This window comes from Penicillium solitum (assembly GCF_028829755.1).
Source record: "Penicillium solitum strain IBT 25940 chromosome Unknown utg000004l_segment0_segment0, whole genome shotgun sequence".
NCBI classification, from domain to species: Eukaryota; Fungi; Ascomycota; class Eurotiomycetes; order Eurotiales; family Aspergillaceae; genus Penicillium; species Penicillium solitum.
Window position 1 is genome coordinate 3,063,192 of NW_027072124.1, and position 27,607 is coordinate 3,090,798.

General features: G+C 48.4%; 15 protein-coding genes across 15 annotated transcripts; 8 read left to right on the forward strand and 7 right to left on the reverse strand.

The window, feature by feature from the left end:
• Positions 1–145: 145 nt before the first annotated feature.
• On the reverse strand, positions 146–1,660 carry N7455_007161 (alpha-hydroxy acid oxidase; the record flags this gene model as incomplete). The annotated part of the gene is made up of 7 exons (XM_040957836.2): positions 146–221; positions 281–357; positions 414–667; positions 736–978; positions 1,040–1,377; positions 1,437–1,470; positions 1,567–1,660. The coding sequence occupies 7 exons, from the start codon at positions 1,658–1,660 to the stop codon at positions 146–148; spliced, it is 1,116 nt and encodes a 371-aa protein (XP_040811840.2).
• Positions 1,661–2,384: 724 nt separating this feature from the next.
• N7455_007162 (uncharacterized protein) lies at positions 2,385–2,903 on the reverse strand (the record flags this gene model as incomplete). Its single annotated transcript, XM_065605550.1, has 2 exons — positions 2,385–2,805; positions 2,884–2,903. The coding sequence occupies 2 exons, from the start codon at positions 2,901–2,903 to the stop codon at positions 2,385–2,387; spliced, it is 441 nt and encodes a 146-aa protein (XP_065461404.1).
• Positions 2,904–3,616: 713 nt separating this feature from the next.
• On the reverse strand, positions 3,617–4,622 carry N7455_007163 (uncharacterized protein; the record flags this gene model as incomplete). Its single annotated transcript, XM_040957831.2, has 3 exons — positions 3,617–3,697; positions 3,758–4,274; positions 4,336–4,622. 3 exons carry the CDS (start codon positions 4,620–4,622, stop codon positions 3,617–3,619), a joined length of 885 nt encoding a protein of 294 aa, XP_040811776.2.
• A 592-nt stretch (positions 4,623–5,214) lies between these two features.
• Positions 5,215–7,480, forward strand: N7455_007164 (Zn(II)2Cys6 transcription factor; the record flags this gene model as incomplete). Its single annotated transcript, XM_040957771.2, has 3 exons — positions 5,215–5,464; positions 5,526–6,457; positions 6,521–7,480. 3 exons carry the CDS (start codon positions 5,215–5,217, stop codon positions 7,478–7,480), a joined length of 2,142 nt encoding a protein of 713 aa, XP_040811778.2.
• Positions 7,481–7,863: 383 nt separating this feature from the next.
• Positions 7,864–9,894, forward strand: N7455_007165 (FAD-binding oxidoreductase; the record flags this gene model as incomplete). Its single annotated transcript, XM_040957740.2, has 5 exons — positions 7,864–8,181; positions 8,275–8,677; positions 8,738–9,355; positions 9,419–9,723; positions 9,805–9,894. 5 exons carry the CDS (start codon positions 7,864–7,866, stop codon positions 9,892–9,894), a joined length of 1,734 nt encoding a protein of 577 aa, XP_040811797.2.
• A 1,856-nt stretch (positions 9,895–11,750) lies between these two features.
• N7455_007166 (casein kinase II subunit beta) lies at positions 11,751–13,023 on the forward strand (the record flags this gene model as incomplete). The annotated part of the gene is made up of 2 exons (XM_040957697.2): positions 11,751–12,449; positions 12,517–13,023. The coding sequence occupies 2 exons, from the start codon at positions 11,751–11,753 to the stop codon at positions 13,021–13,023; spliced, it is 1,206 nt and encodes a 401-aa protein (XP_040811753.2).
• Positions 13,024–13,408: 385 nt separating this feature from the next.
• Positions 13,409–14,425, reverse strand: N7455_007167 (arylformamidase; the record flags this gene model as incomplete). The annotated part of the gene is made up of 2 exons (XM_040957777.2): positions 13,409–14,213; positions 14,277–14,425. 2 exons carry the CDS (start codon positions 14,423–14,425, stop codon positions 13,409–13,411), a joined length of 954 nt encoding a protein of 317 aa, XP_040811780.2.
• A 316-nt stretch (positions 14,426–14,741) lies between these two features.
• Positions 14,742–16,343, forward strand: N7455_007168 (putative eukaryotic translation initiation factor 3 subunit EifCh). Its single transcript, XM_040957822.2, has 4 exons — positions 14,742–14,822; positions 14,876–14,915; positions 14,985–15,454; positions 15,525–16,343. Exons 1-4 carry the CDS (start codon positions 14,815–14,817, stop codon positions 16,102–16,104), a joined length of 1,098 nt encoding a protein of 365 aa, XP_040811844.1. The 5' UTR covers positions 14,742–14,814; the 3' UTR covers positions 16,105–16,343.
• Positions 16,344–16,496: 153 nt separating this feature from the next.
• On the reverse strand, positions 16,497–16,847 carry N7455_007169 (uncharacterized protein; the record flags this gene model as incomplete). The annotated part of the gene is made up of 1 exon (XM_040957829.2): positions 16,497–16,847. The coding sequence occupies one exon, from the start codon at positions 16,845–16,847 to the stop codon at positions 16,497–16,499; it is 351 nt and encodes a 116-aa protein (XP_040811762.2).
• Positions 16,848–17,460: 613 nt separating this feature from the next.
• On the reverse strand, positions 17,461–18,728 carry N7455_007170 (MBL fold metallo-hydrolase; the record flags this gene model as incomplete). The annotated part of the gene is made up of 2 exons (XM_040957796.2): positions 17,461–17,867; positions 17,927–18,728. 2 exons carry the CDS (start codon positions 18,726–18,728, stop codon positions 17,461–17,463), a joined length of 1,209 nt encoding a protein of 402 aa, XP_040811775.2.
• A 567-nt stretch (positions 18,729–19,295) lies between these two features.
• On the forward strand, positions 19,296–20,730 carry N7455_007171 (NAD(P)/FAD-dependent oxidoreductase; the record flags this gene model as incomplete). Its single annotated transcript, XM_040957684.2, has 1 exon — positions 19,296–20,730. One exon carries the CDS (start codon positions 19,296–19,298, stop codon positions 20,616–20,618), a length of 1,323 nt encoding a protein of 440 aa, XP_040811811.2. The 3' UTR covers positions 20,619–20,730.
• Positions 20,731–21,009: 279 nt separating this feature from the next.
• On the forward strand, positions 21,010–22,319 carry N7455_007172 (putative mitochondrial carrier protein; the record flags this gene model as incomplete). Its single annotated transcript, XM_040957769.2, has 3 exons — positions 21,010–21,039; positions 21,147–21,336; positions 21,409–22,319. The coding sequence occupies 3 exons, from the start codon at positions 21,010–21,012 to the stop codon at positions 22,317–22,319; spliced, it is 1,131 nt and encodes a 376-aa protein (XP_040811802.2).
• Positions 22,320–22,756: 437 nt separating this feature from the next.
• On the forward strand, positions 22,757–23,386 carry N7455_007173 (uncharacterized protein; the record flags this gene model as incomplete). Its single annotated transcript, XM_040957681.2, has 1 exon — positions 22,757–23,386. The coding sequence occupies one exon, from the start codon at positions 22,757–22,759 to the stop codon at positions 23,384–23,386; it is 630 nt and encodes a 209-aa protein (XP_040811809.2).
• Positions 23,387–23,911: 525 nt separating this feature from the next.
• Positions 23,912–24,280, reverse strand: N7455_007174 (uncharacterized protein; the record flags this gene model as incomplete). Its single annotated transcript, XM_040957807.2, has 1 exon — positions 23,912–24,280. The coding sequence occupies one exon, from the start codon at positions 24,278–24,280 to the stop codon at positions 23,912–23,914; it is 369 nt and encodes a 122-aa protein (XP_040811852.2).
• A 1,961-nt stretch (positions 24,281–26,241) lies between these two features.
• Positions 26,242–26,868, forward strand: N7455_007175 (uncharacterized protein; the record flags this gene model as incomplete). The annotated part of the gene is made up of 1 exon (XM_040957789.2): positions 26,242–26,868. The coding sequence occupies one exon, from the start codon at positions 26,242–26,244 to the stop codon at positions 26,866–26,868; it is 627 nt and encodes a 208-aa protein (XP_040811798.2).
• Positions 26,869–27,607: the final 739 nt, after the last annotated feature.

The following is a 27,607-nucleotide window of genomic DNA, read 5'->3' on the forward strand; positions in this document are numbered from 1 at the left end:
CAACGATATATGGAATTATTCCAAGACCGAATTTCTATTACATGTTTTACGCAATTATGGATTTCATACCTGACTGTATTTTAATACAATTCCCACTCCTATATAACTTTTCGCTATGATATATCCTATGGTTTGCATCCATTCATTACAACTTCAACAAACGACCATCCGGCTGCAGCAGCGAAACCAACTCCTTCTGAATTTCAGACACGTTTTTACACCTAGAAATATTGTTAGCTATTTGATAATCCCATGCGTTAGGTTCAGTTGGGTATCATACCCTGCCAATGCCATGCATGTCTTGAACTCATCGTAAAGCAGGTTAAGAGCAAGGTCCACACCTTCCTCGCCGTTGTACTAGAGTAAAAGTCAACACACGTGTCAATGAATCCACTGTCAAATAAAGCACTTACAGCCAAACCCCAAATAGCCGGTCGTCCAGCAAGGCAAAAGTCAGCACCAAGAGCCAGAGCCTTGAAAATATCGGTACCACGTCGGATACCACCGTCAACCGCAATGGGGATCTTGCCCTTCGCGACGGGAACAATCTCGCGGAGAACGTCGAGGGTGGAGGGGACACTATCAAGCTGGCGACCGCCGTGGTTTGAGATCACAATTCCGTCAAAGCCATATTTTATGGCGAGTTCGGCGTCTCCAGAGGTGTAAACTGGTAACAGGCAATGTTAATAAATTAACTTTTCTGGCAGAATTTTCAAGGAATCGTAGTATACATACTTCCTTTACCCCAAATCTCCATTTTTGTGTGCTGACGGAAAAAGGGCATAATCTGTGGCCACTCGATAGAGGAGTCATAGGCCATTGAATCATCACCGTCCTCAAGATTGGTCACATCGACGCCCGGGAACAGGTTCGGGTATTCCATGCCCTCGGGCACGGCGAACTTGTTACGGTACTCATTGAGTCGTCGACCCAAGTACGGTACGTCAAGGGTGAGGAATAGTGCTTTGAAGCCGGCGGCTGGGATTGAAGTTAGTAAATGGACACAACCATTCTGTTGAATCTGAAATAAAAACCTCACCTTCCGCCCGCTTGATCATCTGGATCATGGCCTTCTTGTTCTTGAGAAGACTCATCTGCATGACGTAAGGGTTTCCCGTACTGTGTGCAATGACCTTTTCAAGCTCCTTTGTAGAGTAGTTCGATAGGCCCATCAGAGTATTATTTTTAGCGCAGGCCTTGGATGTCCCCTCTTCTCCGTCCGAGTGTGCCAGTGTCTGCATGGCAGTTGGAGAGAATCCGAAGGGGAACTTCACCTTGCATCCCACGATGGAAGTGCTGGTGTCCAGTTTGGAAAGATCGCGGAGTACGCGAGGACGGATCAGGTATCGATCGTAAGCGGATTCGTTCTCTCGCAGACTGTTATGAACGGTCAACGGTCTGACAAGCAACACAGACATGGATGGAACATAACATACGTGATCAGGTCCATAGCTCCCTCGTTGTAATATTCTAATTGCTTTTATCAGCTGGTCTGCCATTATGCGTATTCAATTATTGATTTAGGCGAGTGCACGGTTCCTACATCTCAGTAGGTCACCAACATACCGCGATACGCCTTTTGCATCTTGCTTGAACCCAGTCGCTCGAGGTCCTTGATGCAGTACACTTCTTCATTGTGAGTTTTGCCCCGGTTCGCCATTGTAGCTCAGGAAAATGTTGTGAAAAGTGATATTAAAATGTAGTATTTGCCTCAAAGGGACTGGGTTAGGGAGCATACAAAAGTTGAAGCTAAGGTGGATAGCTTCTAGAGCTATGGGGCTGATATATGAATTTTTTTGGAACACCTCGGTAGATTTCAATTGAAGCGACCAACACCATGTCCCCAGTTATCTCGAATCTTCGGCGATGTCGGCCACACGCCGATAGTGGGGCTCGCTATGGCCTACCCAATCTGTTGGTTGCGATCCAACCTTGGAAAATAGGAAGCAAATCAAAGCAGTTTGATTGGTCGATCCACTCAGCCTGAAACTCTAATACGCAACCTTCCATGGTTGGAGCTTGCAATGACAGCCGCAGATAACAAATATCACGATATGTAGTCTTCGAGATAGGTGTTACAACCTAGAGCACTCTTCGCAGTAGACTTAGACCTCGAGAATACAAAGGATGACAGTTAACAGGGACACATAAAAAATAATCTCATATCTCTTGTTCGAGAAATATGTTCATAGTATTCACGAGGATATTAGCACAAATACATACGTGAAAGAAATATCAATTTAAACATTTCCCCGCCCATTTTTAAGCTACTTCTTATTTACGATATATTCTCAGCTAGGGAACTATCCTGATTATGCAATTCGATTGTACTCAATCAACGTCTAGTCCGTTCCACCGCTGCAGCACTCATCTTGGGACCATTACTAGGACCAGGCGCAATCCGAGTTCCGCCAGATGGTGATGTGCTCCGAGAGGGGGTTGCAGATGTCGGCGCAGACCGATTGTGCGCCATGTACGCTTTTACGAGATGACCAGCTGCCAGAGCTGCACAAAGAGACAGCTCTCCTGCCAGAACAGCACCTCCGACGATGCGTGCAAGTTGACGTAAGAGTCATGCAGTTGGCACTCTCCACCACCTGCGCAGGATTTTGTCCTGTAGCAATGAAAACGGCGGCTGCCAGGTTCGCCGCTTGAGCGTTAAATCCACCAATTGAGCCCGCCATGGCAGACCCAATTAGATTTTTCGACACATTCAGCTGGACCATGCTGTTAACGTCGCTCTTCAAAACATCCCTCGTAACATTTGCTGGCACAATGGCCTTAGCCACAATGCCCTTACCTCGCCTATTAACTCAAAGCAAGTGCCACAAACATCCATTTTGAGAGGACAGTATCTTCAAGGCTGGTCAGGAGACCACTAACCATTCTTTCGCCAACTCCATACTCGGGAAGCTGAGACGGGATATCCGACCAGCTGTTCTGGGTAGGCTTTTGGTTGCCGGGGTACGGGAAGGGGCGAGGAACGAAGGAATGTCCCAATTCGTAGTCTATAGGAGCGAACACAGTTACGACAGTTACTTGTTTACGCCCTCTTGCCTGAAATATCAAGCCCCAACAAGAAAGCAAATGTTGAGCTTAAAAGTACGGTCGTGGCGAGCCAAACCTTCGATCCCAATTTCTAGTATGGAGTAGATCAGTCCATATTCGGTGTAGACTCTGGGTATTTGTCCAATCGGCTTCATGCGGTCTTTTCTTTATCGTCGGGGCCATCCAAAGACCCTCAGGCTAAACTTACCTAGGTAGGATGAATAGGTAGTAATATCACTGCCTATATTGTCCCCAGGTCCTTAAGGCACCAACATATTTAGTACTGAGGTCCGACAGATTTATACGGTCGGAATGGCTTTCAACTACCTAAAAGTGGACGAATATAGTGGGAATAGCGTCATTTTGCGCTATTTTAAAAGGCGAACTTGGGTACTTTGCTCGTCAAGGTCTCGACTCTAGTAATTCAAGTAACTAGTTGGATTTCTCCTAGTCTCGCATTAAACATAATTTAGGCATCAACTAAAAAATCAAGCATTTTGACCCTTGTACTTTCTAACAATCGCAGAAGAATAATTCCCGCACGAAACAAAAAATGTAGACTTCAACTTTATTCCCCCTTGCATATTTCGCCCTTGGACTTCCAGATCTCATATTCAAAGTCTGGTTGGAATTCTGTATAGAGGGTTTCCTGCACTGAGTTAGAAGACCTTTTATCTCAAATCATGCCAAATGTTGAAAGCGAACTTACTGGATCAGCGTTCACCTTAGCAGTGAATTCAGCCTCCTTGTCTCCAATCATGTTCTGGGCGATACCGGTGCTCTCGACCATGATCTGAACATCACATGAGCGCTCCATTAATGTGAATAGGTAAGCAGCCTCATCGACAGTACCACCAGTAGTCAAAAGACCGTGGTTCTGAAGCACCATAACCCGACCTGTCTCTCCCAGGGCCTCGGCAATGCGCTCACCCTCATCCGCACCCAGAACAACTCCACCAAATGCTCTGTAAACGGCCTGTGTGCCCCAGAAGTTACAGGTATCTTGGTTAATGATGTTTAGAGGCCGTCCAAATGTAGACCAGGCTTTTCCAGCTGGCGAATGCGTGTGGCAGGCAGCATGGACATCAGGCCGTGCCTTGTGGATGGCGCTGTGGATCATGAAACCAGCTGCATTGATGGCAGTCTTGTTGCCGCCGATAACCTGGCCCTTCTCATCAATGTGCACCATGTCGCTGGCCTTGAGCATACCGAAGTGCTTTCCCATGCTAACAAAATGTCAATGTCAATTTTCTAGAAACGCATGAGTCGGATAATTTCAATTCTTACGGGTTAATCCAAAATGTCGATGGATCGATCGGATCGCGCACGCTGATGTGACCGCTAGTACCCTCCGTGTAGCCTTTTCGCGCAAATACCCGGAAAGCACCGGCCATGTGCTCCAGCTGCCATTGTCGCTTCTTATACAGGTCGTCGATCTTGGGAATTCCGGGGAACTCGTATCCACCGGTTGCAAGCGCCGCTTGGGCACCGGGAGTTTGACCTGGAGCATTTGCCTTGACAGGAATGGAGCTACTCTGCTCCTCGAGCGAGTGAGTGGTGGTAATTGTGGTCATATTGAATGATTGTGGAATGTTGCGTTGTCTTTGTTCTTTAAACGTTCGTGACGCAAAGGTTGATTGGATTCACAATATTTCTTCGATTAAGAATGTTCGGGGTTAGTGTATCGGAAGCGAGATATACCAAACTCTTCATGAAATTCGGAATGACTTGCATGTCATGATCAGCATGTCTCCAAGTGGAAATCCAAGGAGATATACCTCTACATGGCTGTGATTGGGCCGCATACCTCAAGTGGGTCCCAGCTTGAGGAAAGCCTCGCCGACGCTGTGACTTTCCTCCGAAAAGCGCCCCTCACCTGGGCAGCGCCCACTACCCCGGTCTCGGTTTCGAGATAGAGATAGAGATAGCCATAGGTATCTGTTCGATAACGGCGGGGCATCCTTGCCGAGAGTTATCGTGGAGTAAACCTCCCCACGGTGTCAACTTCCTCTCATCCCATCTCCGTGCTGACAATTGGAATTTCTCACACTCTCCTGGAGCCGATGATCCAGATTCAGTGCCTCATTCCTAACCTGGCTTCACCGACCTGTCTACTCAACCTGCAGCTGATTGTCGCATGTGCGGGTGGGTGGAGGTCTCGATCCCATGTCCGCCCCAGTTCGATCTAAGAAACGCACGAAAACCTTTACAGGATGCTGGACTTGCCGGACCCGCAAGATCAAGTGCGATGAGGCCAAGCCGTGTTGTAGTCAATGCTATGAAAAAGGTCTTAGCTGTGAGGGGTACTCTACCCGCTTGCAGTGGCTCACACCAGCCACAGGCGAGCGAGGCCTTCGCTCGGTGGACCCACCGGCGGGTACCGTGAGCCAATCTCTCAGGCGTCTCATGCCTGCAGGTGAGTTGCACTGGCGCATTGCTATTCCGTTTGGTATGTAGTATATTGACGTGAATCTTAGAGCCTCTAGAATACACCTTAGACTGGGACCAGGTAGATGGCATTCTCCACTATCTTGATTCCCTAGAATCTGTTGTCAACCCTCGCAGTGAGGATGTTAGTGCCAACATTCAGAATTTTGGTGTCTTCCGCGTTCAACAAAGTACCTCGGAAGGTGTTGATGAACATAATGTCACACCTCCGTGCACAGCTGAAGCCTGCCAGCCCGAGGATGGGTACGATCTAATCTTCGATCCGGAATCTGTTTCCATGGAGTCGGAGCCATGGAATGATAATTCCGAAGCAGGGGCGGCATGGAGCCTTTGCAATCTTCATGGACAACCGTTGACCTTGGACTTTACTCAGCAACAAGAACTGGCCCACGCTGTCCCAGTGCCGCCAGGCAATGCTTCGAACCCTCCAGCTTATACACGGCATGTTGCACAATCACAACCTCTGGAGTCAGAGGAGCCGATTCTCCCACAGGGGGGCGAGAGAAATACCCCGAACAAGACGCAGCATATCTCCTCTCCTATGACGAATACACTTGAGAGCCTAGTCGTTCCATCGCAAGAACGACTCCTCATGAGACACTACAGCCACCGAGTAGTCAATCTATTCTGTGTAATTGACAACTCCAAAAGTCCCTGGAAGACAATACACTTACCCCGTGTTCTGCAATCAGCCGGTGAACTAAGCTTTGGATGTACCACAACGCGGATCCGCGACGCGTTAAAGAATTCATTGCTTTCAATAAGCGCATTTTGTCTATCCAACGATCATAGATCTCATCACCGAGCAGAGGAAGCTAGGAACTGGGGCACAATCGCTTCGCGATATCGTTGTGACGCCATTGGACTTCTGAAATACGCGGTCGAAACCGATCTCTATGCCGACAAGAGACCAAAGTATAAGGAGTTTCTTGCCACTATGCTTTCAATGATCACAATTAATGTATCTCAAATACCCGTTCACTGTTGCATCTTGAGACAGTTGTGCTAACCTCTCACTCTGCAGGTTATGTCTGGAGATACAAGTACTTGCAGTGTTCATTTGGATGGAGCCGAAAGGCTCATAAGCCATATGAATACTCGGAAGGCGACTTTCTCCCGGAAGGCTCAATCACTCCATCGGATCTATCTTTACCTGCGCGTGATCTATGAAAGTACTGCCGTTAGAAGATCAAAAGGCGGAATGTCCAGGTTTTCGCCATCACTAGGCTCACAAACAACGTTCGGTCCACAGCCCGTGTTTCCCAAGCAGCACCTCTTCATTGAGGATGATGAAACGCCTTCATCTATGATTCCCATGGGGCCAGATATGATGACAGGCGAGAGCACCTTATTAGAGATGTCGGCATACGAATGCATATACGGTATACCGCAGAGTCTTCTGATTCTCCTTAAGGAATCCATCGAGATCATCGACGAGGTGAATCACCATCGCATGAATACGGAAGACACATCTATCCCAGAGGGTCTGAACCAAATTTGTGACGATCTTGAACAGAAGATCATGGACTGGCCACTCGATGAGCGGCTTCATCGTTACGAAGAGTCTACAAATGGCATCAGTGCCACCATCATCTACCACCAGACTCGAGCATTTCTGAATGCTCTCATCATCTATTTCTCGCAGAGTGTCAGGTTGATGAGCCATCGGTATCTCCGCCAATATGTCCAGGCAGTTCTAGATAGCATCGAAGCCATTGAACAGCTCAAAGCGGAGACTAAAATACTCGCTGCTCCGCTTTTCTGGCCAGCATTCATGGGTGCCACTGAGGCCTTTGAGCCTAGATACCAAGAACGCTTTCGGTTGTGGTACGAGCGAGTGGGAATATATGGAATTGAAGCTGTGAGAACAGGTATACAAGTTGTGCACGAAGTCTGGAGACAAGGACCAACAACAAATCGACAAATGCATTCTGGCTGGCGCAGCGTTGTGGAACGGACGGGGGATTATCTTATGTTAACCTAAGATTTATGATATTTAGCCTATTGAATGAATGAATGTATTATAACTGAGGTGGTTCACTCCTCGGGAAGTTTTCTCACGGTTAGACTGGCCATCCAGCCCAACTAGTCCCGCGTACAATACTATACTCACGAAACCATCCTAATACTCTAAGCCTGTCCATTTCCGCTTGCAATCAGAACTGAACCCCCTAGAACGTCTATGGGTATCTTTCAGTTTCGCTGACACTTTCCCCGAGCCGAATCGCGCCACTTTAGCAGGCCCACATTTTTCCAGAGCTACTTTCAAGCTTATTTGGGAGCTCATAAAAGTGATGCTGGTGCACTCAATGCACTCGAACTATTTCTTTACAATTTTAGAAAATACTAGAAAGAATGTCGGAGAAAATGCGCTGCTTAAGGAAAGTTGGGGAGCTTACTCTTCGCCCACGCATTGCGTCGGTTTGCCGTGGTCCGGCACAGCGTCGGTTGAATACCAATTCCACGCGAAGAGCACCAAATGCACTTGAAAGCTTCTCCATTCCAAAAGAAACGGCTAACGGGAAAGGGTTCGTAGTAGGTGTTGCGGTGGTTGCTGGCCTCGCGGGCTATGGCATCTCAACACTTTCTACCGGTGACGCAAACAAACCAAGTAGCACCCTTGCTATTCTGGACCCAGACCGACTTCCTACAGTCAAATATGCGACATTCGAAGAGATGCAAAAAGTGAGTTCCGCTCTGCAATTCTACGTATCTGATTTCACACGCGCAGTGATGCGCAAATCACCAGCTCAAATCTAACTACTTTGATTTAAACAGGCCATAGCTCAAATCGAATACGAACTGCGCGACACCGAAGACATAATCTCAACGGACGATGAGGACCTCAAAATGCACGGATTCTCAGAGTGGTCATCTGTCAGGGTCGATACGCTACCCATCGCTGTCGCATATCCTCGAAACACCGAACAAGTCAGCACGATTGCGCGCATTTGCCATGAAAGAAAAGTCCCAATTATCCCATACAGCGGAGGTAGCAGTCTCGAAGGCCATACTGCTGCACCCTTTGGTGGCATCAGCATGGATTTCGTGTATATGAACCAGATCATAAAGATCAATGAAGATGATATGGATGTCGTGGCTCAACCCAGTGTCCAGTGGGTGGATTTGAACGCACAGCTAAAGAGTATGGGAACTGGACTTTTCTTCCCGATGGATCCAGGTTTGTGACCAAATTGATACCCACTACCGTCAGGTTGACATGTATTGACTTCTTACAAAGCTCCAAGTGCGAAATTCGGGGGAATGATCAGTACGAATTGCTCGGGCACAAATGCGGTGCATTACGGTACCATGCGCGACTGGGTCATCAATCTCACCGTCGTCCTAGCCGATGGAACTGTCATCAAGACTCGAAAGCGCCCGCGCAAATCCAGCGCCGGATACAACCTGAACGGTCTCTTCGTCGGCTCGGAGGGTACACTCGGGATTGTAACCGAAGCCACGCTGAAACTGGCCGTTCTACCTGAGAACTACTCCGTTGCTGTCGTACCTTTCAACACAATTCACGATGCTGTCTCGGCCGCTACCAAGGTGATCCGCCGAGGAGTTCCGGTTGCCGCTCTTGAACTCATGGATGAGACCCAGATGCGTATTGTGAACGAGGGTGGTGTCACAAGGCCCCGAGTGTGGCAGGAAAAGCCAACTCTCTTCTTCAAGTTCTCTGGGTCGAAGCTTATGTTGGAAGAAGCTATTCAGAATGTAAAACAGATTACCGAATCGTATGGCTCGCAAGGGTTTGAATTCGCTCGTGACGAACGGGAGCAGACACTGCTCTGGTCGGCGCGGAAAGAGTCTCTCTACTCTCTACTAGCGCTTCGCAAGGAGGGCGAAGAGATGTGTGAGTTGTGCACTACTTCGACCAATGGCAGATTCGAAACTAACGGAATGCGCTGGCTCTTAGGGAATACCGATGTCGCAGTCCCATTGAGCCACCTGGCTGATATCATTGTCGCGAGCAAGCAAGACGCCGCGGCCTTGGGCTTAAACGCCTGTGTCAAGGGTCACGTTGGTGATGGTAACTTCCACGAAAACATCACATACGACGGTACAAGACCGGAGGAGTATGAGAAAGCCAAGAAGGCAGTCAAAAACATGGTTCAACGGGCGATCGATATGGAGGGGACTTGCACGGGCGAACACGGTATTGGGTTTGGTAAGAAAGAGGCTCTTCAACAGGAGGTCGGGAATGCGACTATCTCATTTATGGTATGTTCTCTTCGGTCACCTGCATTCGGAATCAATAATCATCTGAAGGGATTATAATTGCTAACTATGTCTTTTACGTAGAAAATTCTTAAGGGAACTTTTGACCCTCACTGGATTATGTATGTGGAACTCCCAAACTCGGTTACCTCTACTCTTTATGATAATTTCTGACTTGCCTTTTCACTATAGGAACCCTGGGAAGGTTTTTGATCGGTAGAGAAGCTTAATATCTTTGGTTAAATGATAATCAACATAATGGCACCGTTACTTGCCTGCGCATCTCCAACCATGAGTAGTTTATGTTAACGAGGGATTCAATTATAGATTTTGTAAATAAGTAAATGACATGCATGTGTACTCAAAAGACTTTGGATTATCTTAATTTCATTTTTCAGATTTGTCGTCGTCGTCGACATCCCGGACAGATATATATTGTCAACAATCGGGCAGTTTACAACCACCAATTTACCCCTTGGATATTCTTTACCTTTTGAAAGTTTAGATCGAAACTTCTAGATTGTCAGTTCCTTCGCCTACTTCAAATCTCCCCTATACAGTGTGTTTGAAGTCGATGCAATAAGAACCATGTGCGGCGCTAGCTTCTTTTGGGGGTTCAACATCCCAACTTCACGGGCTGAGCTGACAACGCCATAATCTAAATGTTGGTAAATTACTTTAACATGGGTAGTCTTAACTTTTATAACCCTTCAATCGACTCATATTACACGGGGCATTTCAATATCTCCCATGATGCTGGATTGTATTCGGATCTTGATTACTCGGTAGTACCCGAGGGATAAGGTTCGGGTCGCGATTGTGATCAGGACACAGACCACACTTGCCATATTTCGTCTATATTGATTTCAGAATCCTACATACTCTGTTGATCCTAGCTAGCGGTGCTGGTGTTGATGGCTTTTTTCCATTGTGCTCATGGTATAGGCCACTATCGCCGTGGGCGACTTAGGCCTAGCCTACCACAGTCAAATACTATTGCATTCAGTCTCGTCGAAGTTCGTGGTTGAAAAGACCCAGTTAGAAATAGTAAAGTTGTGGCTTTCCAGTAAGGGGGTTGGGTCTTCTTGATCAAGAATGGAAGCTTCTGGAGCTTCCCCTTCCATTGGATAATCTCAGTCCAATCTGTGACGAAGAGGGCTTATGGAGATTAGGACTCAAGAGTTCACCTAGGTAGAGGATCGTGGCGATATTAGGTGATCTAGATAATGCAGATCATTTTCTTGGCTGCGCTTATGTTGTAACAAAGAAATACTCATATTATGCACCTAATACTGCCTTACATAGGGATTAGATGTGTGCACAGGTAGATCAATTGCTAAAGGCGGTCTGAATATTGAGCAGTAAGTTGACCGCCCCCGGTAGGCGAAGCATCGATAAGGAATTGCGGGATATCTTGCCCACTACCCACTTCTAACCTCAAACATAACCTACACCAATCCCTTAATAAAGACTCTTGTGGCTCTTGAGCTCATCAGTGAATACAACTACTGCATCCAGCTGTGCAGGTCTAGGTCATCCAGCAACCCCTCATCATCCACCCAGCTTCCACATCAACCCTCTGCGGAAACAGAGAGCGAGAGAACGTGCACTACCCCAGCCCACTATGGAGGACTTCAATAGTGAAACAGACAGCGATTACACCAGCTACTGGCGAGACTGGGTAAGTGAATTTCTTTTTTTTTGATTTCATTTCCCTACGCGCGAGCCGTTATCTCCAAGGCCACTGTGCGCATGGAATAAAGAATGAGGAGCGCCTTTCCTGCGCTTATCCCGCGGAATCCGGACTCTGGCTTTGTGTGAGGCTGTTGCCCTGTTGCCGCGACGATGTTCAAAGGTCTCGGCGTCGAGTACGCAGACCCAACGCGCGGGATCATGTCTCCCCCGACATAAATACTCGACACGACCCTGCGATCCTTTCCGATCCTTTCAAACCTCTCATTTCAAACCTCTCCTGGCACATTCAACATCTCCTACTCTTATTCTTGCTCTGCTTGATCCTCTGCTTCATCATGGAGCGCGACCCGACCCTTTGGTTTCTCTGGTTCTTCCTAGTCTTCCTGGCCGCGTCGGCAGGTGCATTGTTTCAACGCGCCGGTGATTTCGCACGCGACCACGATAGGTTGACTTGCTTCATGTGTATCTCAATTGCGATTATGTGTCTCATGTATTTCGTCCGTCTGCTCCCCCTTTATGTCCAGCTACGCCTGGGTCTCTTTGGCCATGACCGCAATGGTCCAAATGACCGCAATGGACCGAACGAGCCCCCTGGTCCGGATTCTAGCACCGAGCAGCGCGGGCGGCAATTCAATCGCCATTCTTCCCAACTTTCACACCGTGGTCCTGGGGGTGGCGGGTCCTCAACGTCCTCTCGTTATTCCACTACTACCTACCCTTCCAGTTCTGGTCGATACCGTGACGCAATCTTGATCACAATCGTGCTAATGACAATCATCTATTCCCAGTTCGTTTCTTCTCGTGGTAATGAATATTTCTGCGAAATTGACGAGGACTACCTGACGGACCGCTTTAACCTCACCGGGTTGAATACCGAGGTTTCGTACTACCAATACGCCCTGGATCTTGTCACCGACGTTTTCGATCTTGATGCCGACGATGATCTGCGTGAGCAAATTGAAAAGTCTGCCCGTCACCTCTATGGTTTGGTTCACGCTCGGTATATCGTTACCACTCGTGGTCTTGCTAAAATGGTATGTTAAAACCCCGAACTTGTGTGGATATTATTCCCTAGGACAAAAGCACTAACTATCCCTGCAGCTCGAGAAGTACAAGAAGAGCGACTTTGGGAAGTGCCCACGTGTGATGTGCGATGGACACGCCTTGCTTCCTGTGGGCGAGTCCGATAATGCGAATGTCAGCACCGTCAAGTTGTACTGTCCCAAGTGCGAAGATATCTACAACCCAAAATCCTCTCGTCACTCATCCATTGATGGCGCATACTTTGGCACCTCGTTCCATTCCGTCCTGTTCCAGGTTTACCCTGCTCTCAATCCCGAGAAGAGCAGTCGCCGTTATGAACCCCGTATCTACGGTTTCAAGGTGCACGCTGCAGCTGCCCTTGCTCGTTACCAGGACAATCAGCGCGAAGATCTCAAGTGGCGCCTCGCTGAAGCCGACATCACCCACCGCTTCATCGAGGACAGCGAAAGTGACGATGATGCGTTCGAATACGACGACGACTACGCCGAGGGTCCCGCGGAGCCAGCCAAGAACGACAAGCTCATCGGTGACGCAGCTTCGGCTCGCATGAACGTCGCCAAGTAATCTTGACAGACATTCCATTACGAATCTTTCATGGGCAGCATTTCGGCGCAATGAGGGATACGTGGTCTGCTTGTGCTTTTCTTCAGATGTTTTCACGACGGCGTTGTCTGGGTCGCATGGACATTTGCGATGGTTTTTTTCTTTTTCCGACTTCGTTTGTACGTAAATTACCAGTCTAGTCCACCCCTAGGGGAAATGAGGACTCAATTGAAACCGAATAACTTATCCAATTTCTCACAACGGAGATCGTTGCTAGGCTTGTATGGCTGGGATAGTGAGAGATGATAACCTCACTACTGAAGATGAAGTCATATATTATGTCGGGTACATTATTTGAAACCGTCACTTTGAATACTCAACAAGTATGTCCTTCTGAGAATCAGAACTACGGGGCCAGCCTCATTTCCTGCAATTGCTCGAATGCAAACGTTACCGCACGAGCCAACTGATCGCCATTCTCCCATGCCTCATCATGAATACCGCTGATCGACAAGACACGGAGCCGTCTATCAGGGTTTGAATCCTGTTGCGCCGGTATCTGTGCCTCTATCTTCTCCCAGTTGCCCAAAGCCTCCTTCATGGCCTCTACTTGAGACCCGTCTACCAATCCATCGTCCTTGGAATATGCCAGGACGGCCAATCTTCCAGACTTCCACCCGGCTTCCACTCCACGAGAGCCAGCCACCCGAGCCGGTGATACTCCGTCCCAGAGCGTCTCATCCGCCCCAAAGGCCCCCTCAATAAACTCCTGATAAGCCGAAATGTCAACATGGATATCCCGCAGCCGCCGCAGATCGTAAATACTCGCCACACCAACAATGGCAGTGGGTTGCGCTGTCAATGTAGCCTGTTCACGATGACCCGAGACCGCCCCCATCACTGCTTGGAAGGCCAGCGTTGCGCCGCAACTGTGGCCAACTAGGATGTATCGCTCGCCGAACCTGTATGTATTCTGGAGGAACGCCAGGGCTGCCTCGACGTCGGCGATGTGATCGGGGTGTTTCGCATCTTGGAAGTCCTTCGGGTCGGTAGTGCTTGGGTCTTGTGGGTGATTTGGGTGAGCGCTGAGACGGTACGAAATTGAGGCGAATCCGGCAATAGGTAGGCCTTTCTCCCGAAGTATGGATTCCGTGGCGTCGAAAGATGCTGATGTAACCGCCGGATCCCGCCAGGCACCGCCGTGGATGTAGCTAGATACAGACATCAGACGTTAGTCATTGCTTTGGGGTAGCATTGTGTTGGGACTCGCGTACACCACCCAGTATCCATCCTGGCGTGGAGCTAAGGTTGTGACATTGATGTTTTGTAGATTATGGACTTGTCCGTAGACTATAGTCTCCGTATTTGAGTGATCCGACATGGTGCCTTGCGGAGTTGCTTGATTTATGGGGAAGTGGGACATGTCGATAAATTACGGCCACGTTAGGAGGAGCATCGTGCAGAAGCTGTTATCATTGGACTGATATCTTGTAGGTACACTTCAACTTTGCCTCTTCCAGTGTCCCGATGTCTTCTGGCCATTTTGTTCGTTTTTCTTCCCGTATCTGGTCTTGCTTTAGACCAAAACACAGCATGAGGAGTCTTTGATCGAATGAGAATTCTCCGATGAGTCTATGGTAGTGTAATATGACAGTATTGCCCCTCCATCTACATAGTGAAAAGGTGTAACCAATTTCGATGTGTATTGGTACCACGCTAAGCCCGATCAGGAATGAATGGTCCCTTTCACACAAACCCTCCAAGTCCACCGTCTCGACCTTAACAACCGCCCAACTGTTGCAATCCTTCACAATGGCCGAGTAAGTCATGATGTTTTTTGATCCGTGACAACATGATGCTGACCGACTCGCAGAATTCCAGCTCCCCTCGCGGCCGTTCAGGTCGAGGCCTTGGTATGGTCTCCCCGACGAAAATCTCCCTCAGTCCTCGCCAGCCAGAAATACTGACGTCGGACGTTCCAGGTTGTCATGAAAATCATCAAGCACTGCTCTCAGACCTTCCCCTCCACTGCCACCGGCGCGATCGTCGGCATGGATGTCGATGGCACCCTCGAGATCACCAACACTTTCCCATTCCCCGTCGTCGAAGTCCCCGCCGAGTCGCACTTTGACAACGCCGCTCCCAACCCGGCCGCTGCCGCTCCTCGCGCCAAGGCAAACGCCGCCTACTCTGCAGAGATGATCCGCATGCTGCGCGAGGTCAACACCGATGCCAACAGCGTCGGATGGTACACCAGCGCCAACATGGGCAACTTCGTCAACATGAACGTGATCGAGAATCAGTTTTACTACCAGAGCCAGTTGAACGAGCGCACAGTTGCCCTCGTCCACGATGTCAGCCGCAGTGCCCAGGGCAGCCTCAGCCTCCGTGCTTTCCGTCTGTCCTCCAAGTTCATGACTGCCTTCAAGGAGAACAAGTTCACTTCCGAGGAGTACGTGCAATGACCTCAAAATTCGGGAAAAAAATTATATGAGCCACATGAATACTGACAATAATTGCAGCCTCCAAAAGTCTAACATGCGCCACCCCGACATCTTCGAGGAACTGCCCGTCAAGCTCCACAACTCCCACCTGATCACCTCTTTCATCCACCAGCTGCAGTGCCCGACTTCCTCAGCATCCACTGAGCTCCCCTCTTCCCTGGCCGCCCTCGAGTCCAGCCCCTTCAGCAAAACCTCCACCCTCACCCCCAACCTCGACAACCTGTCCCTCAGCATCGATCCCTTCCTGGAGAAGAACTGCGATCTCCTTTTGGACAGCATCGAGACCCACAACACCGAGGTCAACAACTACCAATACTACCAGCGTGTGCTCGGCCGCGAGCAGCAGAAGATCAACGCCTGGAAGGCCAAGCGCGCACAAGAGAACGCCAGCCGTGCCACTCTCAACCAGCCCCTCCTCCCCGAGGACGAGTGGCAGCGTCTGTTCAAGCTTCCCGCCGAGCCCAGCCGTCTGGAGAGCATGCTCAACACTCGCCAGGTGGACCAGTACGCGCGCCAGGTCGACAGCTTCGTCTCGTCCAGCACGGGCAAGATGTTTGCCATCAAGGGCAACCTGCTGCCCAACGAGACCTCGAACTAAACGTTGATGATTGCGAAGGGGAGACACGACGCTTCTGGTATTGCATGACCTTTTTACGGCGTAGGGAGGGAAAATGTTCTCTATTTTGGATGTTAATATGACTTCCTGTTTCTTTTTTCTTCTATGAGCGGAGCTGAGTCTCTGGGCATTAGACTCCTGCGTTGTATCGACTTGTATTCGATCATAGAAGGGAATCTTTATTTTGTTTAGAATATAACAAACACATTGAACAGGTCAAATTCTCTTGTACTGTTGTACGTTTTTTATTTTTTCACAATTGGATAATCTATGGATGGAACGAAGTGATCTAAGAAAAATGTAAGGTCAGATTGATCTATGAAATCGGTATATTTATGGAACCTGATGGCTGTGAATGCATCTACAATCATCAACTACCATCCAGGAGGGTAGTGGTAGGGGTTACGAACCTCGGCAGGAACTGCAGCCTCAAGCATATCAGCGATCTGATATCCAAGGGCTGGATCAGAGTCTCCCAAAAGAGAGCAAATAGCGTTGAGGTACAGAGGCTGCAGATTGCAGCAAGTCCGATGGAAGACAGTGTCACGGATGACAAGCGAAGCCTCAATACAGCCAGGGGTCAACTGAGAAAGCTCCTTGAGCTGGTCGACCACTTGAAGGCGACGACCGGGGTTAGTACGGAGCCGAACGACCTGGGCCTGGAGAAGATCAAGGTAGTAGCTACGCTCCCTACGGTAAATGCTGTCGGGCTGAGCGAGAGGCATGGCGAAGGTGTGATCGGGGTGATGTAAGTAATAGAAGGTTAGTACTGACCTGTGGAGTGTGTGAGGGCTGTGAGGACTGTGCTGGATGGACTGTTGCTTGGTGAGAGTATATTCGAGGTGGGATCGAAGCTATTTATGCAGTTCGAGTAGTCGAGTTCGAATACTCGATGAAGCATAGCTTGGAATATGAGAACAATAGGAGTATAAAAGATCCTTTGTTTATTTCTTGTCTCTTTGGTCCACGGATCAATCCGAACACAAAGGCCATTGTAATCTCGAAAGGAGGGAAGAACGGAGTAGACAAAGCAAAGAGACATTGGCTTTCGTAACTACTTAGAATATCGCGAGGCATTGAGATATTCATAGTCACCGGGAATAAAATAATCTGCACGACATGTCGTAGTTCATCGTAGATGAGAAAGACTGTCGAAATTTAGAAGGATGACAATATTTGGCTTGATTTGATGTCGCTTGACTATGTGGGTAATATATAGATACATGTAGTTGAACAAGAAAAGTGGTTGCGGCCTGGTAAATGTACAGCTTTTCATCTCTGAGCAGGCATGGGTCAATGAATACGTCCTGTACTCATTTTGGTAATCATATATTTCGGTTACCATGCTTCCCCTGTAAGCTTCAATGGAAGGTGAAGCAACCGATGACCAAATTTTGTTGGCGCAGGAAGGTGTCCTGCTCGAATGTTGACCTGCAAGGATTGATGAAGCAGTTTGGGTGCTGCCAATCCTGCATCACGTTCCTTTCGCAAAGTCACAAACTCCTCTTCGCTGATACCATCTTTCAGATGTTTATTCAGCTTCTTGTGATCCTGGACGCTCACCCAAGGAACGGGGTCCCGTCCCTCCGGTGGGTAATCATGACCTGTCCAGATCTTGAAGTGGTCAGGAAGGCTTAGAAGCTTGCGGCCCGATCGAAAGAGGTCATTGGCATCGCCACCGGGGAAGTCACAGCGTGCAGTACCAATGTCCACATGGAAGAGAGAATCGCCGCAGAATAGATTATCTGGAAAAGACTTTGTGAGTAACTGTGTAACAAGTTGATCATTGATGGTAGATAATTACCTCCAATCATGTAACCAAGATGATCCGGGGTGTGTCCAGGTAGATGAATAGCCTTTCCCTTCAAGTTCCCAATAGTAAATGTCTCCTCGTCGTCGAAAAGCCTGTCGAAAATGGCTTTATATTCCTCTTGTGGGACACCATATCTTTCGGAAAACAATTTTTGGACTTGTTCAATACGCTTGCCAATGCAGATGGGTGGCTTATGATCTTGATCCTGGGCAAGATGCTTTTGAAGATAAGATGCTGCAGACAGATGATCTGCATGAGCGTGCGTTTCGAGAATCTTGTCGATCTTATAGCCCTTTCCCTTGATGAGAGAGAGCAAGGAGTCAGCTGCCTGAGTGGTCACAGCCTGAGTGGCGGGATCATAGTTTAAAACTGGGTCGATGATGACAGCGGTTGATGTTGACGGATCGACGATGAGATACTGCCATGTCCCAGATGTAGGCTCGAAGACATCGTGAATCACAGGCTCCGTAGATATAGTGGACGCAGTGCTGTATGTGGCCTGGTGTAAGATTACATGGTTGGCAAGGATGGAACATGAGCGTGGCGAGGATGCTTGGTTCCACCGATGAAGGGATTGTCCGTTTTGTGATTGACGAATTGTCCCCTTGATTGAAGGGCTGTTTCTTGAGGATTTTGAGGTATGAGATACACCCGTTTGTGTCGCTTGTTGGATATGACGCAATTGTCTAAAGCCAACCTGCATTGAAGTTCGAATGGGCCTGCTAGACAATCCGAAAAGATCCGTCGACCATTGCCGGCCGACTCTTGACGATTGCTGCGGAATGCTGATCATGATGTTCGGGATTTGAGGAACAACAATTGGTGCTGAATGTAGGAGCTGTCGCGGTGGTTATACTTGAAACTCTTGGGTCGGCGACTCGGTGAGCATCTCTGGAGGAAGCCGGCAAGGTCGCCGATTGAAAAAGAAGGAGTCATTACGACACGATCCAATGAATATGTTGGAATTTTTGCCACAAACTGTCAAATTCAGGAACAGGTGATGATATTAGCCAAGGATATTGTTTGATACTGTTGCTAAGGTGTTTGACCCCTTATGTTAAGGTGAACCAAGATCACACATCAAAATCGAGTCCACATGCACAACCACTATCAGACCCTAAAGGGAGATACTTTTCAAGTCCAAGTGAGACATATCTGAAGTAAAACATGGAACATCCCGATATTGTACTTTTTTTCCTTCTGTGAGAAGCCCGAAAGTGTTCGGCGAATAAAGGCCGATCCTCCCGATATCGGAACGAGTTAATCCGAAATCACGACATCGTAAGTTCCAGCCCTGAAGCTATTTCAGGTACTTCAGGGCTCTTTGATCACTCTTTTTTTTTGCCTTGTATATTCAAAGATGTTTCAGCGTCGCACAGTAGTTGCTGCTAAGCGCTCCGTCGCTCAATGGAGGAGTCTCGCAACCGCGTCTCCTGTGAGCTCTGCACGAAGCCACAAAATTGTAGTGGTCGGCGGTGGTACTGCTGGTCTCTCCATCAGCCACCAGCTCCTGCACTCTGGCAAATTTGCGCAAGATGACATTGCTGTGATTGATCCCGCTGCGTGGCACAACTACCAACCCGGCTGGACACTGGTTGGCGGTGGCCTCAAGGACAAACAGGAGCTGCGCAAGCCATTGAACAGCTTGATTGATCCCAAGTTCAAGTTTTATAACGAGGGTGTTGGCGCCTTCGCCCCCGCTGAGAATGCGCTCACTCTTGAGAATGGCGACAAGATCAACTACGAGAATCTGGTTGTGGTGCCCGGTATTAGCATCAACTATGGCAATATCAAGGGTCTCCCTGAGGCTCTCGCAGACCGAAACTCAACTGTTTCGACAATCTATAGCTACGACACTTGCGATAAGGCTTTCCGCACAATTGAAAACTTCCGCGAAGGAAAAGCCATTTTCACTCAGCCCGCCGGTGTGGTCAAGTGCGCAGGCGCTCCCCAGAAGATCATGTGGCTTGCGTTGGACCACTGGAAACGAGCTGGCCTCTACAACCCCACCAGCCCCTCCGAGTCCCCCGTCAAGATTAGCTTTGCGACCGGTCTCCCAGTGATGTTTGGTGTGCCCAAGTACAGCGCCGTCCTCGAGCAGATGCGCAAGGATCGCGGTGTTGAGGGATTGTTCCAGCACGATCTCCTTGCCATTGATGGCAAGTCTGCCATCTTTGCCTCTCCCGAGGGAGAGGTCGCCAAGCCATTCGACCTGTTGCACGTCTCCCCCAAGATGGGTGCTTATGGTTTCGTCAAGAACAGCCCTCTGGCCAATGCGGCTGGATTCGTCGATGTCGATGACAACAGCACCCAACACAAGAAGTTCCCCAACGTCTGGTCCGCTGGTGATGCTTCCAGCTTGCCCACATCCAAGACTGCCGCAGCCGTCACTTCCGAGGCACCGGTTCTCGTTCGCAACCTTCTGCAGAGCATGGAGGGCAAGGAACTGGACGCTTCCTACGATGGATACACCTCATGCCCGCTTTTGACCGAGTATGGCAAGGTCCTTCTTGCTGAGTTCAAGTATGGCGGTGTGCCCAAGGAGACATTCGGAGACTGGTTTGGTATTGACCAGGCTGAGCCCCGTCGTTCGTTCTGGTACCTGAAGAAGGACTTCTTCCCTTGGGTGTACTTCAACTACATGATCAAGGGTAACTGGGGTGGACCTAAGGGCTGGCTATAGAGAAAAATGTGGAGGTCATGTATATTATCCCTGTGTCGCGATATGATGGTAGTACCTCAAGGTTCTCTAATAGTTAAGGGCTAAAAATAGAAACATAAAAATCCTTGAAGTCAAACACCTCGACAATTATACCCATCCAGGTCAATATAAAGTTGACTTGGGTACTAGGTAGTGTTGTTGTTACACGGCTGTTTTCACATGCAAGTCCTGTCACCTTCCACTAGAAACACGTGACTAGTGTATATATGACGTCATATCTGATCATACCGAAATCGATCAGCAAGTGAATCCTCAGGTGGGAATCTTCAATGGCATTCTCCCTTCCTAATATTTAGATATTTACAATGCCTTCACAACATAAATTAGATCCGTTTTGTTCCGTATTTTCACCATGTACAACACTCATTCCGATATTTGGGTTGTGAGTCGCACTCAATCAACTCATCTCCAGTTCAACTGGCTTCCTACATTCGGCACATGATACATACTTCGGGTTTCAATTGCTAACTGGCATATATCTCTCGATAGGCAGGTGCATTTGCCGCAGTCGCAGTCGATTTTATCGTCTATCCCTTCGACACACTCAAGACCCGTGTTCAATCTCTAGACTATGAGAAGGTCTACAAAGATGCTCGCACAGGAGCAGTGCGTCGCAATGTGCTCTTCCGAGGATTGTACCAAGGCGTCTGGAGTGTGGTTTTCTCGACAATTCCAGCTTGTATGTGTCGGCTCTTATTGATGAACGGCTGACGAGGAACATCACAGCTGACTACCTATCTACTTAATCTAGCTGGTGCATTCTTTACCACATACGAAGCTGTGAAGAGCATTATGTACAATTCCTCAACAAACTCCCCCATGAGGACGACCAGTGGCAACAAGACCTTCCCCGATGGTTCTCTGAACAGTCTTCGCTTGCCTTTCACACATTCTCTCCCTACCCCCATTATGCACGGAATTGCATCTTCTACCGGGGAGATGGTATCATGCCTCATGCTTACGCCCGCAGAGGTATTAAAACAAAATGCACAGATGATTCAAGGTTCCCAAACAAACACATCCGCCATGCGACAAGTACTTTTGCGATTTCGACGTCATCCTTGGCGACTATGGAGTGGTTATACGGCACTAGTTGGTCGAAACCTCCCAACTACAGCTTTACAATTTCCACTCTTTGAGTATGTGCGATCACATCTGATTGAACGTCGGAGGCAACGGAAAACAGCTCGGGGCAACACTGGCCGACCTCCATCCGCGCAGTCAGATCAACTAGTCGAACGGGCCGGCTTGACGGGGATAGCTGCAGCATTTTCGGGGACGGTCGCGGCGACGGTGACTACTCCGATAGACGTGATAAAGACCCGCGTTATGCTTTCCGCGAGTGATGCTAGCGCTAGGTCCCAAGATCAAAATACTCGGGCTGGTACTCGTGGTAGTGCAGCAGTATCTTCGGAGGCACGAACAAAAGCTAAACCCAATACATCTCTCATTTCTGTTGGTCGCGATATCATACGTTATGAGGGCATCCGTGGGTTGTTCAAGGGCGGGCTGATACGGGCTGGTTGGACTGCGATTGCATTGGGCTTGTATCTCAGTCTGTATGAAGGAGGTCGTTTTTATCTGGAGAATCGAAGGAAGGGGAAGGACCGCGCCAGTGGAAAGCTTGGAAACCAAGCCGATGAAGGCGAGGAGGTCTTTTAGTGGGATGGGATTGTGTAGCGTTAAACACCTTCGTCGCGCTGCCGTCGCTGCCAGTGAGCTCCATGGATGCTCGACTCATAATCTTCCATCATCAACTGACATCCCAGGCTTCGAAGATCCTTCTTTGTTCTCTCGGGTTTCTGCTATGTCTCTTTGATTCCATTCTGGAGACAAAGTGATTGACTGGCAATGAACAAAGAAAGGCCCCTTTTTATGAAGTACATTGTATTTTAGTCCATCGAGGCCGTCTTTCAGCAGAAACAAACGGCAAAAGAGAACAAAGGGTGTCTTTGAACTCATATATCAGATATAATAATTTTACTGGGCCTTCAACTATATAAATCATATGCCCACCCTACATTGACTACAGACCAGCACCCTACAAGTGTATTTAAGTTCCTCTATCCAATCCACTCAATCGATTACTAGATTCAATCATGCCGAGCCCTTATGAAAAGTACCAGGTCTTAGACATCCCCATGGGCACTGACGAAACCTGGGACGCAGATGACGAGGACTCTAGTTCTACCGCTTACGACTCTAGCTCAGACACCGCTTGCGATCCCTTCGACTTTGTGCCGCTATCGATTGCACTCGGATCGCAACAGGAAACCCGCCGCTTATTTCGTTTCACAGTCCGCCGTGAGGAATATAGGTCTCTAAGCGCGACGGGTAAGTCCGATGGCTGGATTGACGTCTCTCACTTCCTCTGGACCATGTGCGCTACACTTGCAGATGCAGGTACCGACCGGGAATGGACTGCGGCATTTAAGAAATGGCGACCCCAGTGGAAGAAAGTCCAGGCGCAGGTGAAGACATTCGGATGTACTCAGTTCTCTTCTGAGATCCCTCCTGCGCCGGTTGATCTTGCTTTGGTCCAGTTCTTTGAGTCCTCATCTAACAAGAAGGCCAGGGAGTTTGAGATCGAGCAAGAGGGCCGGGATGGTGTCTCTAGTTCTCAGGATATTTGGACCCTTTGGCGATATATTATTGAGACGCCTGCTGATCAGATCAAGGAGTTCCATGTTACCCTTAGAGATACTGCGAGGGTTGTTGGCTCTCAGTAGATTGTAGGATGCATTGGGTATTTGCATATGCGAGATGATCTGTGCTGTTGAGTCGTGCTCGTTTCTATTGCTGCTTCTTTCTAACCACACATACATACATTCCTTTACCGTCTCCATCTTTACACCCAACAATACATTTTCATAGGTCATATTCTATTTCAGAAAAGCATTATATTCCCATGTAGCTCTTTTAGTACAGTTATTTTCCAGTACACTATTTAATGTGTAGATAGAACTTTAGTTGGTCATACGGTTGGTCTGAAATGTCCAGCGTGGAAACAGCATGGTTTCTTGCTCCTAAGTGCACGGCGATCGTGATCTTTCCATCTTCACTCCCATTTAAACCATATTGGATAGACTTTTAAGAAGCAGAGTAGCAGACCAAAATTCGGCTTCACAGAGCCACTGACTGAGTGTGGTCGATTGCCCCAGATCTCTTCACTAGTGCTGGTGATAGTATTATAATGCAAGAGCAGAGCAGTTCTCAACGCACTTATCCCAAGGTTAATAAGACTCAAGACATGCTTAGCTATCACGAAGCTCCTCCACCTGCGTGACATCTTCCACAAATGTAGCGCCATACTCTCTCATCATCTGTATCTTATCCTCCATATTCATCGCTAAACTCATTCTCCCAAAATCCTTTGGAAGTTGCCTATCACTCTCATATCTCAATACCCACACACCCACTCCATCCCTCGGCCAACCGAACACCAGCACCTTTTCTTCTTCATCCGTCATCAACCTCGCGCCTAACCACACTTCCAGCACATCCTCCCTACTCGACCACCACTTAGCACCAGTCTGTCGCATGAGATTACAGAATCTGTCTTCTTCGTCGACACTGGGATAGCGCTGCGACTCATGAGAGCGGGAGAGTGATAGGAAGAGCATGTCGAGAAGGTCAGCCTCTTTGATGAGAACCCCACCGGTGGAGGGGTAGCCGTAGACAACGCATCGCCTGGGCCGGTGCCGAACTTGGTCCGTTCAGTCGTTGATAGAGGAGGGGACATGTGGCATGAGATCCAGTCGTTCCACGAGTCCTCTATTACTGTTCGCTGATGGAAATAATTCGAAATAGAATTGATATTGATGGGAAATATGCGGCATATGGTTTGTTGGCCGAGATTCAATAGAAAGGTAGAGATGATGGCGACGAGCATGATGTTGAGCCTCCAAGTCATGTTTTAATAAGGCTACAAACAAGACAAGACCGAATCTCCGAATGAGCGCTCGCTCAGGGTCATACAGATGACCGTTTCAACATATAGAGGAACTCGGGAAGCTCCCTTCGGCTGATTAGGCAGCCACCTTGACATATACAAGTATTGTTCTGCCGAGGTCCCTCAGCGTTATCGTAGCGGTAGGTGTATCCCAGACAATCGGAGTTACGGACGCCGTCGCTATGTAGAGCAGGAGCCCAAGAGGCTCTAGTCATAGGGCTAGGTCGAATTGGGAGGAATCCAAGACCAAATACCTAAGTGGCATCCATGTATGGATGGGGAAAGGGGTTGCGGGCGAATAGTGGCGGATTGGCACCACGTGGGATCCAAATGGGACCCGTTTCTAGACTTCCGCAAAGCCCATAAATGGGGGCCCAAGGCCCAACCGGCAGTCGGCTATGGGCTATCATGGGCTATTATGGGCCCCATCGATAGCCTGTTAAGGGGGTCTTGGCGCTTACAACCCGGCGTCTTGTAATCGCTGACCTTCTACTGATTATATAGAGTTAAAATAGTTACATAAGTATATATTTCAATTTTAAACGAAATCCACGCTTTGGAAGAGGGGATATTGCGAAAAAGGATTAATGTTGATGTTTTGATATGGTGCTGACACGGTTATCATTCACTTCACCCACTCCGTTTTCGTGCGTCTTACCACGGTTTTGGGTGCGTCGTATGTCTCGCCACAGGAGGGCAGCGAGACATATACTGACAAATGATTTGGTTGGTTTGGTTTGAGAGCTTGTCAGGTCTGAGAATGCTACTCAAGCAGACGCTTTGTTGTCAGGAATGCCTTTATCCGATGAAAGCCCTACTTCTGAAAAGAAAGCCCCGGTCAATAGAAATATCCCCAGACATGATATCCTCCCTATAGCATTCCACAAGCCTTATAATGATGGAAATGCACTCGCTGCGGCTAGCACCGTAAATTGAGACCGGAAATGATATGCAAAACCCCCTGCCCTGGTGTACGGGCCCGGAGTCGACTGTGAACTCTCCGGTTCGGAGACGTTGAATTGTAAGGTTCATGAACTCGTAATCAGAAAGCTGACGGTCCTTGTTCGAAAATCTGACGGTAAACCACAGCGTGCCTCGAAACAAGCCATACTCATCAACAATAGGAAGGCCGTTGCGGGAAAATACGGTTCGTGTGGTAGACATGTTTTGATCTGTAGCAGTAGCACTAGGACTTGGAAATGGCTGACCACTAGAGAAATTGAGCTTTTGCCAGTTTTTGCTCACGTTGCGGTAGTGTGTATAGATAGACATTCAAGCAGTGAGGGGAAAGTTATTGTTTCTTTGTCTCTTTGTTGATTAGCAACAATGACTTTCGTTGTCTCGCCTTTTATTTTGAGATGTAAAGAGTAAAAGAAATCTAACGCATTGTTATAGCCTCCATATATCAAGATTCCAAAGCGAGAAACCCAGCACAAAGACTTGAAAGGCACTGCAGCAAACAAAGGATAAAGACTTTGTTCTTACCTATTCAAATACAATATAAGCCTAACTATATAACGGTCCTTATTTTCGTTGCCTTTTAGGAATATCCCAGTTGTCCATCCGATTCTCCTGTCTATCCGGGACATACAAACTAACCAATTTGCAGCAGATACTTTACCCACCGGCAACATGGCTGATCGCAAGCGAGCTCTGCGATCTGGAAAGGCTCCTACTGGATCACCCAACAACGGGTTCACCACTGAACGCTCGGTTGGCGGCGAGCGCCGTTCGATTCGTCACTACCACGATGGCCGAGTATCACAACGTGAGGCTCCTATGAGTCCTATCCCTGCCCCCGTTCGAAAACTAACCAAGAGCACAGTCACTTCTAGGGCAAATAGCGCGAGCGCTAGTACTGTCTTCAAGCCTAAGGCTTCCCCTAAGCCTAAGGAGCCGGAACCGGAATATCAGTCTCCTACTGACGCTGAAATTGAGAAGCTCGCCGGTGCTGTTACTAACCTCTTCCACCCAGAGCGCACTACGCCATTTCCCAAGTCTCCACCACGGGTAGAGAGCCCACAGGAAGAGAACTCCCAGTCATGGAGTTCCAGCAGCTCCTATGGCATGATTACCCCACCCTTCCCTGTAGCTTCCCCTACTGCTGAAGGCTCGCCCGAGCTAATGAGCACGGAGGTTTTCCCCCCTCCTGTGACTTGCATCCCTGATACCTCAGGCACGAATACTAACACTATCTTAAAGCAGTGGGCTGACATGGGTGGGAAGAAACGCAATAGACATTCCGATCTTCACGACTAAATTCTTGTCTAGTAGTGGGGAAATCCGGACGAGCGGGTACTTTGGAGCTAAGATAGAATTCTGCGAGCAATATAAGATCAGGTATTATAAGTGTTTCTCCATAAAGATGTATAATTAATGTAGGGAAGTATAACTAACTAACGTAGATAGATAGGTAAGTACACAGCGGGATGTCCATGAGCCCGGATTACTATCGTATGACTGTGGTTCCACCGTGGAAAGCCGAACGGGGCTCTGGCGTTAAGTTGAAACATTGAATATTAATTATCATTATCCAAATTAAAGAATGCAGAAAATAATAATTGGCAGAGTGAGCAACTCGATTGCAATCTGGACAAAACACTTTTTCAGATGAAGTTCAATCAGCCACAAAAACTGAGGCATGCCGACAGCCTTCAATGCGCTGGTAAATGCAGCAATTCCCAAAGGGATTTTGCCTCCTCCACGGAGCTCTGCTATTGTTGACCCACGATTCTTTGTCAGAGAAGGAATGATTGTCTCCAATTTGCCCGGCAAAAGGCTTGCTTCGGTCAATATGAGAGTGATAGATGTTGGCAGTAGTCCCATTAAACGGAATGCAAGCATGATGATTACTGCCAAAATCTCCGCACGAGCGCGCCTGGAGATTGACATTTCATCTCCTGAAGGGATCATTGACCCTTGTATTAGACTCTGGCCCTCGTACATCAAGGCTTGGCATATCCCGTATGTTAAACTGGGGACTGCTAAGTGTGTCCAT